At 42.9% G+C, this 12662-nt stretch overlaps 1 protein-coding gene across 2 annotated transcripts in view; it reads right to left on the reverse strand.

Annotated features, from left to right (window-relative positions):
• Positions 1-12045, reverse strand: part of DOK5 (docking protein 5) — a 174980-nt gene extending 162935 nt beyond the window's left edge. The window contains exon 1 of one of the 2 annotated variants that reach the window (XM_017536600.2): positions 11526-12045. In XM_017536600.2, the coding sequence (XP_017392089.1) occupies positions 11526-11591 (66 nt within the window). In that variant the 5' untranslated portion in view covers positions 11592-12045. Of the gene's footprint in view, positions 1-11515 lie in introns of both variants that reach the window. The other variant, XM_017536601.2, reaches the window with a different exon arrangement.
• Between the last annotated feature and the right edge of the window lie 617 nt (positions 12046-12662).

A 12662-nucleotide genomic window follows, 5' to 3' on the forward strand; every position in this document is an offset into this window, starting at 1 on the left:
CCTGGCTACACAGCAAGACTCTGTCTCAAAAAAAAAAAAAAAGAAAAAGAAAACCCACTTTGAAAAATAAGTACAGTGGTCTGCAGTTTCCTAGCTTCAGTCTCGCACCCTTTGGATTCGCGCTGCATCTGTGTACCATCACCTACCTCCAAAATTTTTGCCACTGAATGGTCATATAACAACTTCACTGTCAGTTAACATTAATTAAGTTATGTTACTCTTTTAAATAAATAAGCTTTATTTAAAGAGGAAGCACACATTCTTATCTGAAATTGGAAACCAGTATCACTTGAAAGAAAACATAAAATGTAATATAATATAAAATTAATTAATACAATGAAATATGATGCTATCACCCCGAACCTCCACACCTAAGTGAGGATGGTCCTTTCTAGAAAAGACCTAGTAGTCACCAACTCTTTGAGATATGTTGAACAATAAATAACACTTTTTCTCATTTTATGATTGAATGTTGTTTACTACCCTAATATTATCTCTCCAGACATATAAATCTCACAGTTGAACAGCACTGTTAGAGTTAACAGGCAAAAATACCGTGGCCAGACTTTTAATCAAAGGTCTGCCATTTTGGCTAATATATTCAAGCCTTTATGTTCTAAGATATGATTTCATTGGTGGCTCCTGAATAAACCCAATATTACAAAAATATATTGTGGAAGTCAACAGCAAGAGGAAGACAGAACGCAACCTTCTTTTTTTATTATCAAAAACATGACTTTTCTGCTGGAATATGACTGAATTAATCTACCAGGCTGTGGTTCTTACAGACAATAAACTAAAAATATCATTTCAACCTCTTACCAATAAAAAATAAAAATCAATAGTATGACTCACTGAGTTCCTCCTATGAGTCAGGCACAGGATTAAGAGCCTGGTATGCTCATCTTTCGTATATTATCCTTACTTTTTGTATATAAGTAAGGCAAAGGTCAGAAAGAATAAGCAATTTTCCCCAAGGCCACAGAGCCAATAAGTGGTCAACTTGAGATCCAAACTAAAGTGTGAGTCTCAAACTTACCCTATTCCCACTGGAAAAATAAAAAATTATGTACCAAATAAATTTTCTGTTTATGTGTGTAGAATGAGACAGTATTCCAGCAACGTTTCTAGTAGTTATAAACATTATTTTAAAATTTATTTTTTTTATTGTACTTTAGGTTCTGGGTATACGTGCAGATCATGCAGGATTGTTCATAGGTACATACATGGCAAGGTGGTTTGCTGCCTTCCTCCCCCCATCACCTATATCTGGTATTTCTCCCCACCATCCCCACCCCCCATCCCTCCCCCCAGTCCCCCACAACTGACAGCAGTGTGTAATGCTCCCCTCCCTGTGTCCACGTGTTCTAATTGTTCAACACCCACCTATGAGTCATACCATGGGGTGTGTGATTTTCTGTTCTGTGTCAGTTTGCTGAGAATGATGGTTTCCAGGTTCATCCATGTCCCTGCAAAGGACACGAACTCATCGTTTCTTATGGCTGCATGGTATTCCATGGTATATATGAGCCACATTTTCCTTGTCCAGTCTATCATCGATGGGCGTTTGGGTTGGTTCCAGGTCTTTGCTATTGTAAATAGTGCCACAATGAACATACATATGCCTGTGTCTTTATAATAGAATGATTTATAGTCCTTTGGTTATATACCCAGTAATGGGATTGCTGGGTCAAATGGAATTTCTATTTCTAGATCCTTGAGGAAGCGCCACACTGTCTTCCACAATGGTTGAACTAGTTCACACTCCCACCAACAGTGTAAAAGTGTTCCTATTCCTCCACATCCTCTCCAGCATCTGTTGTCTACAGATTTTTTAATGATCGCCATTCTAACTGGCGTGAGATGGTATCTCGTGGTTTTGATTTGCATTTCTCTAATGACCAGTGATGATGAGCATTTTTTCATGTTTCTTGGCCTCATATATGTCTTCTTTTGAAAAGTGTCTGTTCGTATCCTTCGCCCACTTTTGAATGGGTTTCTTTTTTTCTTGTAAATCTGTTTTAGTTCTTTGTAGATTCTGGATATTAGCCCTTTGTCAGATGGGTAAATTGCAAAAATTTTTTCCCATTCTGTTGGTTGTCGGTTTGCTCTAATGATTGTTTCCTTTGCTGTACAGAAGCTCTGGAGTTTAATTAGATCCCATTTGTCTATTTTGGCTTTTATTGCCATTGCTTTTGGTGTTTTAGTCCTGAAGTCCTTGCCTATGCCTATGTCCTAAATGGCTTTGCCTAGGTTTTCTTCTAGGGTTTTTATGGCGTTAGGTCTTATGTTTAAGTCTTTAATCAATCTGGAGTTAATTTTAGTGTAAGGTATCAGGAAGGAGTCTGTTTTCTGTTTTCTGCACATGGCTAGCCGGTTTTCCCAACAACATTTATTAAATAGGGAATCCTTTCCCCATTGCTTGTTTTTGTATATTGAAGTTTTTTAAAAGCCAATCCCCCAGCTGGGCACAGTGGCTCACACCTGTAATCCCAGTACTTTGGGAGGCCGAGGTGGATGGATCACCTGAGGTCAGGAGCTCGAGACCAGCCTGGCCAATGTGGTGAAATCCCAGCTCTACTAAAAATACAAAAATTAGCGGGGTATGGTGGGGGATGCTACTCAGGAGGCTGAGGCAGGAGAATCGCTTGAACCCAGGAGGCAGAGGTTGCAGTGAGCCAAGATCACACCACTGTACTCCACCTGGACGACAAGAGCGAAACTCCATGAAAGAAAAGAAAGAAGGGAAGGAGGGAGAAAAGGAGGGAGGGAGGGAAGGAAAGAAGAAAGGAAGGAAGGAGGGAAAGAGGGAGGAAGGAGGGAGGGAGGTAAGAAAGGAAGGAGCAAGCCAATCCCCAAATGTTACATACTATATGGTTCTTTTACATTATATCCTTTTTAAAAATTCTAAGACAGTCTCGTCTTGCTCTGTCCCTCAGACTGGAGTACTGTGGTATGATCATGTCTCACTGCAGCCTCAGCCTCCCAGGTTCAAGTGATCCTCCCACCTCAGCTTCTCAAATAGCTAGGACTACAGGCATGCACCACCATGCCTAGCTAATTTTCTATTTTTGTCTTTTGTAGACACAGAGTCTCACTATGATGCCTAAGACTGGTTACCTAAGACTCTCACTATGTTGCCTAAGATGCTCCTGCCTTGGCCTCCCAAAGTCCTGGGATGACAGGAATGAGCCACCGAGCCTGGACTCCATTTACATAATATTATTGAAGTGGCAAAATGATAGAAATGGAAAACAGATTAGTGATTGTCAGGGGATTAGGGGGATGGGAAACAGGGTCAGGAGAGGCAGCTGCACAAGAAGGCTATGAAGGATCCTCCAGCGGATGAAATGTTTGAAATACTCTGTATCTTAACTATATCATTGTCAATATCTTGGTTGTTATATTGTCCTACAAATTTGAAAGATGTTACCATTGGGAGGAAACTGAGTAAAGGGCATGGAGTATCTCCCCATATTATGTATTACAACTGCATCTGAACATAACAATTATCTAAAAATAAAAATTCAATTTAAAAAAAATGAAATATTGATCTTAATCTTTAAGAAGGCATAGCCGGTGGGAAGTGGAAGAGGCTGGGGAGGGAGGTCCAGACTCTGTAAGAAACTCATACAAGCTACAAGCATTGTCTCAGAAAAGTCACCTATATCCTCTCACTAGAACCTCGTTAACAACTCAGTTTAAGAACACAAAACACACAGTTAAGGTCTTTGTTCTCTGGGCTCCAGGACATAAACAGAAGGTGAGAACACAAGGAAAATGAAGACAGCCCCCACAACTGCTCTGCAAAAGCCAGCTTCCAAATACTTATCCAAAATTTAGCCATCTGCATTCTAGAAAGAAGCTATTTTAATTTAAACATACACATATATCATGTGGCATTTCTAAACTCACAATTTTATTTTGAATTTCACAGGAATGGGGAATTGCAGGAGGGAGGCATCGTAATCTCTTTATGGTTTATAATCTCCAAAGGTTTAATTTCCACCCCACTAGGATCAAATTCCTAGAGTTAGAGAAAAATCAAATTTGCCCTTCCTCATTCCACAATAAAATAGAGAAATATCCGCAGGTATCTTTTCACTTCAATATTTGACCTGTAATGCAGATTAATTCCTCTTTAACTATAGTGAATACATTAATCTCTTGTTAATAATACAAATCCAAAATTAAATTGTTAACTCCTTGAGGATGGTGATAGTATCTGCCTTATTTAAGGCGGTTTACATGAAGCTTAACACTAATAGGTACTCAATAAATATTCAAGGAATGATAAAATAAATGAAAGAAAATATATTCCCAGGAAAACTAAGTTGTTAAAATACCGAAGACAACAATTCCCTACAAAAATTGCAAAGCTGCTTTGCAAATAAATATTTCTAGTCTTCTAATAAATACGATTTTAAAAATACATTGGCAGATGTGGGGAAAATCATATCACTAATTTGGTTTATGTCTTTACACAAAGTCACTAAATTGGCCACTCTTTGTTTAAATCAGTTTTGAAGATGATATAAAGGCTGACTTTGTGCACAATTAATCATATCATCCACATGGACAATCAAATGAAGATGACTGAAATACCAGCTGGAAAGCCTTTCTGACACAGAAACCACGTCAGTGAAGCTGATTCAAATGGAGCCAAAATAATCGAGTTGTCCTGACTGATGCACGTATAAATACACAGTCTATCTGGCCGTAAATTTCCCTACTAGTAAAGCTTTCCCAAAGCCTCTCGTTCTTAAAGAGTAACTGAACTTCACCTATCTTCCTGAATGATTGCATGAGTTTATATGTGCATATGTGTGCATCTGCATACATATGCTTACATAACAATAGCATATGATGAGGCCAGGCACGGTGGCTCACATCTGTAATCCCAGCACTTCGGGATGCTGAGATGGGTGGATCACCTAAGGTCCAGAGTTCAAGACCAGCCTGGTCAACATGGTGAAACCCCATCTCTACTAAAAATACCAAAATTAGCCGAGTGCGGTGGGTGTGGTGACATGCACCTGTAGTCCCAGCTACTCAGGAGGCCGAGGTAGGAGAACTGCTTGAACCTGGGAGACGGAGGCTGCAGTGAGCAGAGGTCACTTCAGGGCATTTCAGCCTGGGCAGCAGAGTAAGACTCCATCTCAAAAGGAAAAAGAAATCGTATATGATGAGTTTATTCTATTTGTATAATTTTCATATTATGACTATGACTTTGTCATGGTACCATAAAAATGCATGGATTCCTGAACATCTAAATCTAAAAATCTCAAATGAAACATTAAAGCCTTCCTTGCATACCGGATCAGATGAAACTGTAAAATGAAAGAGTTAGAAAATATTTATTTTTAAAATCTGGACATGAGCTGACCAATTTTTAAAATGTCTTCTCTGCCACAAAAGAAAACAGTCCCCAAGTTAACAAAAATACCTTCTAGTTCAGTGAATTCACTCAAATTAAAGATATATGAAGATGTATTTCTTTTTATTTCATATATGTCATTTGTGTATAACCATGGAAAATCTTACAAAAGGTGAAATCTTCTAAATTCCTTCTGTATCAACTATCAATGCCAAGCAACATTTGGTACTTGTAAATTGTTTCATGGATACTAAGTTTGTTTTCCTAAGTAAAAAACAAGTTCTTTGAGGATAAGAACGATTGCCATACAAACAGTGAAAATAATAACTAGCTAAGTGTCATTGTCTGTAACCACACTGCAAGTACGAGTGAGAGACCTCATCATCATTAATTGGATTTCTACTGCGTCAAGCATTGTGTTAAGCTCTTTATGATCATCATCTATTTGGTGAGTAGTGAGTCTCCATTTTTTTTACAGAAGACAGAGGCTTATAAATATTAAATAACTCACCAGAAGTCACATAACCAGTCACTGAGTTGAGATTTTAACAGAGTCACACGTCAGAGCCTAGGCTCTTAAGCTACTACACAGTGATGGGGGCATTAATTTATTTCACAAATCTTCATCAAGTGCACACTCTGTGCTGGACCTGTTCTAGGCACCAGGGGACAGCTATGATGAAAGGAGAGAGAAGATCGGGAGTGGTGGATCACACCTGTAATCCCAGCACTTTGGGAGGCTGAGATGGGCGGATCATGAGGTCAGGAGTTCGCAACCTGCCTGACCAATATGGTGAAACCCTGTCTTTACTAAAAATACAAAAATTAGCTGGGTGTGGTGGTGCGTGCCTGTAGTCCCAGGAGACCGAGGCAGAAGAATCACTTTAACCCGGGATGCGGAGGTTGCAGTGAGCCGATATGGCGCCACTGCACTCCAGCCTGGGCAACAGAACAAGATGGAAGGAAGGAAGGAAGAAAGGAAGGAAGGAAGGAGGGAGGGAGGGAGGGAGGGAGGAAGGAAAAAAGAGAGAGAAAGCAAGGAAGGAAGGAAGGGAGGGAGGGAGAAAAAAACAAGTCCCAGCCCTCATGGAGCCTCACATGTCCTTGGCAGTATACAGACAATACAAAAAAAAGTGAGGGAGGGGGTAAACAGTCCAGGGAGGAAAAAAAAAGCGCAGATGAAGGAAAGGAGAGGAAGAAGAAATAAAATAGAGTGTTCTGAAAGGCCTCCCTGAGAAGGCAGCAGCTGAGAAAGAATGAAGCTGGTGAGGGAGTGAGGCAGGAGGAGACACCGGGGGAAACAGCATTCCAAGCAGAGAGAACAGCGAAAGAAAGGAAGGGTTCTGGGGCAGCACAGGGCCTCGTGGCCTGATGTTAGACTTCTTGGCAGTATATGGAAAGTCACCAATGGCTTTGTTACAGGAAAGGGGTCCCCATCCAGACCCCAAGAGAGGGTTCTTGGATCTCTCACAGCAAAGAATTCAGAGCAAGTCCGTAGAGTACAGTAAAAGCAAGTTTATTAGGAAAGCAAAGGAATAAAAGAATGGCTACTCCGTAGACAGAGCAGCCCGAAGGGCTGCTCGCTGCCCATTTTTATGGTTATTTCTTGAGGATATACTAAACAAGGGGTGGATTATTCATGCCTCCCCTTTTTAGACCATATAGGGTAATTTCTTGAGGTTACCATGGCATTTGAAAACTGTGATGGCACTGGTGGGGGTAGCGCCATGTAGCAGTGGGGGCAACCAGAGGTCACTCTAATGGCCATCTTGGTTTTGGTGAGTTTTAGCAGACTTCTTTACTGCAACCTGCAAGGTCTTTATGACCTGTACCTTGTGCTCACCTCCTATCTCATTCTGTGACTTAGAATGCCTTAACCATCTATGAATGCAGCCCAGTAGGTCTCAGCCTTATTTTACCCAGCTCCTATTCAAGATGGAGTTGCTCTGGTTCAAACGCCTCTGACAGCTTCAGTAGCCAGGTGACACGACCTACTGTATATTTCCAAAGGGACACTTTGCTGTATTGAGAAGGGACTAACAGGAGCAGGCATGTAGGCAGGAAGTCAAATTAGAAGATCGTTGCAATGTTACAGGGAGGAGACGATGAGGGTTTGGACCAGGTAGTGTGCAATGAGAGCCAGATTCTAGATATATTTCAAAGACAGAGCCCGCAAGATCTCCTGATGGGTTGCCTGCAGGGGTGAGAGATGAGGGGAGAAGAGTGAAATGACACCAAGGTTTGCTTGCGATTTTTACCTACGCAACCAAAATTCTGGGACCTCTAGCGGCTAAGATGGAGATAGCTCTAGGAGCAGCAGGTCTGTGAGTCATCCAAGAGATGTGGGGTAGACAGGAGAATTTACATGAGCAGAGGTCAGAGAAGAGATCCAAGCTGATATGTCCTTGGTAGACAAGAGCGCAGAATGTCACTTAAAGTCAAGCAATTGAGGGATTGTGCGTACATAGATAGACCCAAGTTTTAGTTCTGAAGCTTGCATTGTGAGCAAGCCATGACAATGTTTGATTGGAAAATTCTCTCCATTGCAAGGAAAGAAACGAAGTGAGAGCTGTTATATGATGCCATCTGAGTCACACATTCAGCAGGTTAATGTTGAACAAATTGCCTGATTTGCCTCTCCCCTAACAAGAAATTTTTAGTGCATTTTGTGGATTAGTCAGATAATTATAACCAGCTGCCCCACCCCTACCCCCTGCCCCCTGCCCCCCAAATAGTAATGTCGACATTCCTGAACAAATTCCGTACTCAGGGCACAGCTGGAGACCTCCAGGATCCCATGGGGATTAAGCTGTGGAATACAGATGTGAAGATACTGAAACTTTTGAGTTAAACGAGTTGTATTTCATTAAGCTTTTTGCTGTTTAAAGAAGAGAATAAATCTATACATATTTGATTGCTTCATCACTTAAACCATTTAGGATTTCAAATGAAGGTGACCACTTATCTGTGACCCATTTGAATGGGAACGTTTTTAGACTGTTTCCTGTCCTGTTAAAAAAATCATATATATAAATATATATGTATATTACATATTATACAATATATACATATGTACATATGTATATACAACGTATACATATGTTGTATATATGCATTCATTCCTATGTATAAAAATAGGCATACATACAGATACATGTATATAATTTGTAAAAGTTTCATCCAATCAATGAAAAAATCTGGAGCTGCATTAAACACTTCTTTGTATACTTCTCACAGAAAGATAAGGAAATACATAATTCCTATATCCTTCCACCAATCCTAACACATCGTTGATTAAAGAAAATGATACAAGCAACAAGAAGAATCAATATTCTATACATTCATTGCATTTTCACAAATGTCTTATTTAATGCTCCCAAGAACATTCTTACATAGTATTCATTGTACAGACCAGACAACCGAGGCCAGGAAAGGTCAAAGGTCAACAAGGAATAGAAGCAGAATGTGTTCCCTTTTCGTCTTTTTCCAGATCTGAAGAAGCGTTCCTTGGCACCAGGAACAGCTGCTCACCATGAGATGTTTTCTTATTTAATTATAAACCCTCTCAAACATGGTCTGGATTCCATTCATAAAACCGCTGTTGTATTAGCTCCTAAAGAAGGTTATAAATGGCAAGACCACGCATGCGCCATAGAGGTCAGCGCATACTTCAACATGAACTTACCAAGTGCCCACTCCGTGCTAGACAAAATAAATGCCCGACCTCTCTTTCAGACTTGCACATGTTCCTAGAATACACATGTCGCATGCTGTTCTAGGCTATATGCAGCCTAGATTAATACCACTGACATTCCTGAGTGTGGACAAAGGGTCCCCATGCTTGTTCCCTGAAGCATCCTTCACCAGCATGTGCAGCCTCCATTAAAACTCTGGTTTGCAATGTGTTCTGGCAACTATGTAATCAGCCTCTTTTGTAAATTATACCATAAGAATATTTTTAAAAATTAACTGGTGAGAAAACCAATGCTAACTAATAAGATCAGATTTATTTGATCATATTTTTGACCTTTTCTCTCCACGTGCAATAACCATAATTCAATAGATATTCTGAAGTCTGAATGTAAAAACAGACAAAAAGAATAAATCTTGAGAAAGTATACTGCTCACTAGCACCCAAAATGCTGTAAAATATAAAACAAATACAAACTGAACTGTATTTCGGTTCCTTTTGCTTCAAATATCTCTCCATAAATGTTGGCACACACACAGGGCTATGTTGTGTCAATTGTAATAATTTAGAAAAAATTATCTTGTTTGTTACCACAAACAAGAAAGTGATGGTAACCAGTCTTTCAGATAAATTACCATGTGTCACAATTTGGCATAAACTCTGATCCTTATGAATAATTCATATTTTGTGCATTAATAATGCATGTCCTCTTCCCATTGGAATGCTCCCTAACACAGAATGGATGCCTTCTACCAATTCCTTCCATTGACATGATGGAGTAAAGCTAAATTAGAATGGTGGTTTTGTTTTGTTTTTTAACTTACTCCCCTTAAAATTGTAACACTTGGCCAGCCTATAAGCATACCAAAAATAGAAAGTTGCTATTTTGCGCTTTCCTTGAGAGTCACTCAGTGAAGTACCCCAACAATGATTCCTATTGCAGATGAGAATATTTGCATGGCAGAAAAGAAAACCAAGGAAACTTTGGCAGAGCTGATAGAAATGGTGAGTTCTGTTACATTTCTCCCTAATTATATATGTATATATTCACAATAACACAGAACTTAATTGCTAAAACATGGTCACCAGCAGGGAGAAAAAAAAAGAAGAAAGAAAAAGACCAAAACGAATTAGGCAAGAGTTTTATAATAATTGCGGATGTTCCTCCCCACAGGGCTTCCCTCCCTAGCTGAGTTTACTACCGTGAAATTTCTTCTCAATTTTCAGTAAAAGTATCTGGCACATTAAAACAGTCTAAAGACCAAATCAGAGAAAGATGCCAAATGACACAGATTTGTAGAGAAAGCTATTCAATTTATCACTCATTAGCAACAGGGGCATTCCATACCATTACTGACATTATAATTATTTCAGGCATTACAAAAGGACATTTTCTCGCCCCCCCCCCCGCATACCCTCCCCCACCACTTTTCGCCCTCTACGTCTGGCCCAAACGCACAGGTTCAACTCTAACAGCGACAACACTTGACAGAAGGCAAAGAGATAAGAGGAATCTAGTTTGAAATTTTTAGTAAATAAAAAAATCATTGCAGTATCTTCCGTCTGTCTCAAGAATTCTTTCACCATCATTCAGGCCCAAGGAGAGGAAGGGTGGGTTCTCTCTTGAAGCCTCCCCCAGTGAAGAGCCAAGAGGGAAAGGGGAGAAAGAGTAAGTTTTAAGAAAGGAGCTGGCCTTTGTCAACATCTGTCCCCAAGTGCCCCAAGATTCATTCATTCTTCCTTTCAGGACATATGTAGGGAGCACTTGGGTTATGCCAGGTATTAGTTTCCAGGCTACATAACCCTCCCCTGGATCTCCAGCCTCTATTCTAGCAACAGAAATCCACCACCCCGGTTCAGGACCAGGGAAAATCCAGATTCAAGTATCTACTCAAGTTGGCACCCCCGGCCAAAGGCCACTCCGCACCGCCTTTGCCACAACACCTGGGTCAGAGGTCGGGGGGGGGGATCCAAAGACACCTTATGCTTGGCAGAAATCTCTCCCTGGGGCAGAGGGTTCGTGACCTCCTTCACACCGAGTATGCGTGTCCTCTTTCTCAACCAGTCAGTCCATCCCTTGGAAAAGTTAAGTTGGCGGCGGGAAGAGAGGGGAACTGGGGGCATCCGGCAGGCACCCCCGCCCGGGTTTCTCAGCTCCAACTTCCATGGCTACTGAGAAATATTTACTTCCAGTAGATGGGCTCCAGGGGCCACTGAAGCCCAACACGCGGCCACCATCAGAAAGCCAAGTCATCCAAGAGATAAAGATAGATCCATTACACACCTAGACGCGGGCCTGACAGTGGCAGCCCCGGAGACGCGGGTTTCGGCTGAGAAAGCCACCGCGCAATTCTCCGGCGCGCGGCGGGAGACTCTCCGTCCACCCTCCGGGGATGCTGGCTCGGGAGAGAGACCATCGAACCGGCGAGCCGCAAAACGGAGAGGATCGATACTCACCCCGAGACGTCTGCTCCGGATCCTCACGTACCCTTGCTTCACTATGTCATTAAAATTGGAAGCCATCCCCGACAGCCGGCGACCCCCTTTTACCCAGGCGCGCGCACCCCAAGTGGCTTTGGGGAGGGTCGAGGGCAGGGTCAAGACAGGGAGTCGTGGGGGGAGAAAGTTGGAGAGGTGACGCTGCTTTGGCGGAGCTGGGCGAGGCTTCAGAGGGCGCACATCACTTTCTCCGTTACCCGAACCCCGAGAGTGGGCTGCCGGCTCGCAGCCACTTTCGGGGAGCGCAGAGCGCGGCGCTGGGAGGCGAGGCTGGAGCGCCGGCGTCAGCTGACTCCGCGGCCGGCCTGCCAGGAGGAGGAGCGGCGGCTGAGGGATCCAGCCCTGCCTCTTCCCGGGGCCGAGAAGGAGGAGGAGAAGGAGGAGGAAAGAGGAGGAGGAAGGGGTGGGGGGCTAAGAGGAGGAGCCGCACGGGTCCCAGCGCCGGGCTGCGGCCACTCGCGAGCAGCCGCCCTGCAACGCGCTCCCGGCGCCTCCCACCCACCTCTGCTGCTCCCTTCCCCTTCCGATTCCTCCCTCCTGGCTGACCTGGAGCTTGCCCTCGCCGCCCCCGCACCTCGCCTACAGCCTGCCGAGATAACGCTCGCTCTCCTCGCTCCTGTGACTTATTTTAGGAGGAGAGGAAATTTCACTTTTTTCCAGCCGCCGCCTACCCAGGCTCTCCCTTCAGCTCCTATCCTTTCCCCGAGAAGGGCCTTGACATTGTGCGTGTGTCTGGGGAGATGGTGTTGCCGCGGTTCACCTTGACCTTGGCATCGGAGGAGAGGGATGTTGTCACCGCCTAAGCGAAATGCTTCCTTGGGTTTCCTTGGTGTCAGGGACCTAACCCTCTCTGGTGTCATTTGCCACAGTTTCCCTGTTTGAGCCTGTCTTTCCCGCTGGAATGTGTTTTCCAGGGGGCTAAGACGTGGCCTCACCACTGTCTGTCCCCAAAGCTTGAGCCCAGAGCAAGTGCTCAGTAAATCCTTGTGGTTATCAAGATGGCCACCTAAGCGCCAGGCACTCTCCCAAGCCTTTTGCTTGGATTCACTCATTCAAACTCCCCGGCACTTTTTGAGGTAGGTGCCTGCTATGTAC

This window comes from Cebus imitator, unplaced genomic scaffold, assembly GCF_001604975.1.
Source record: "Cebus imitator isolate Cc_AM_T3 unplaced genomic scaffold, Cebus_imitator-1.0 Scaffold99, whole genome shotgun sequence".
In the NCBI taxonomy this organism is placed as follows: domain Eukaryota; kingdom Metazoa; phylum Chordata; class Mammalia; order Primates; family Cebidae; genus Cebus; species Cebus imitator.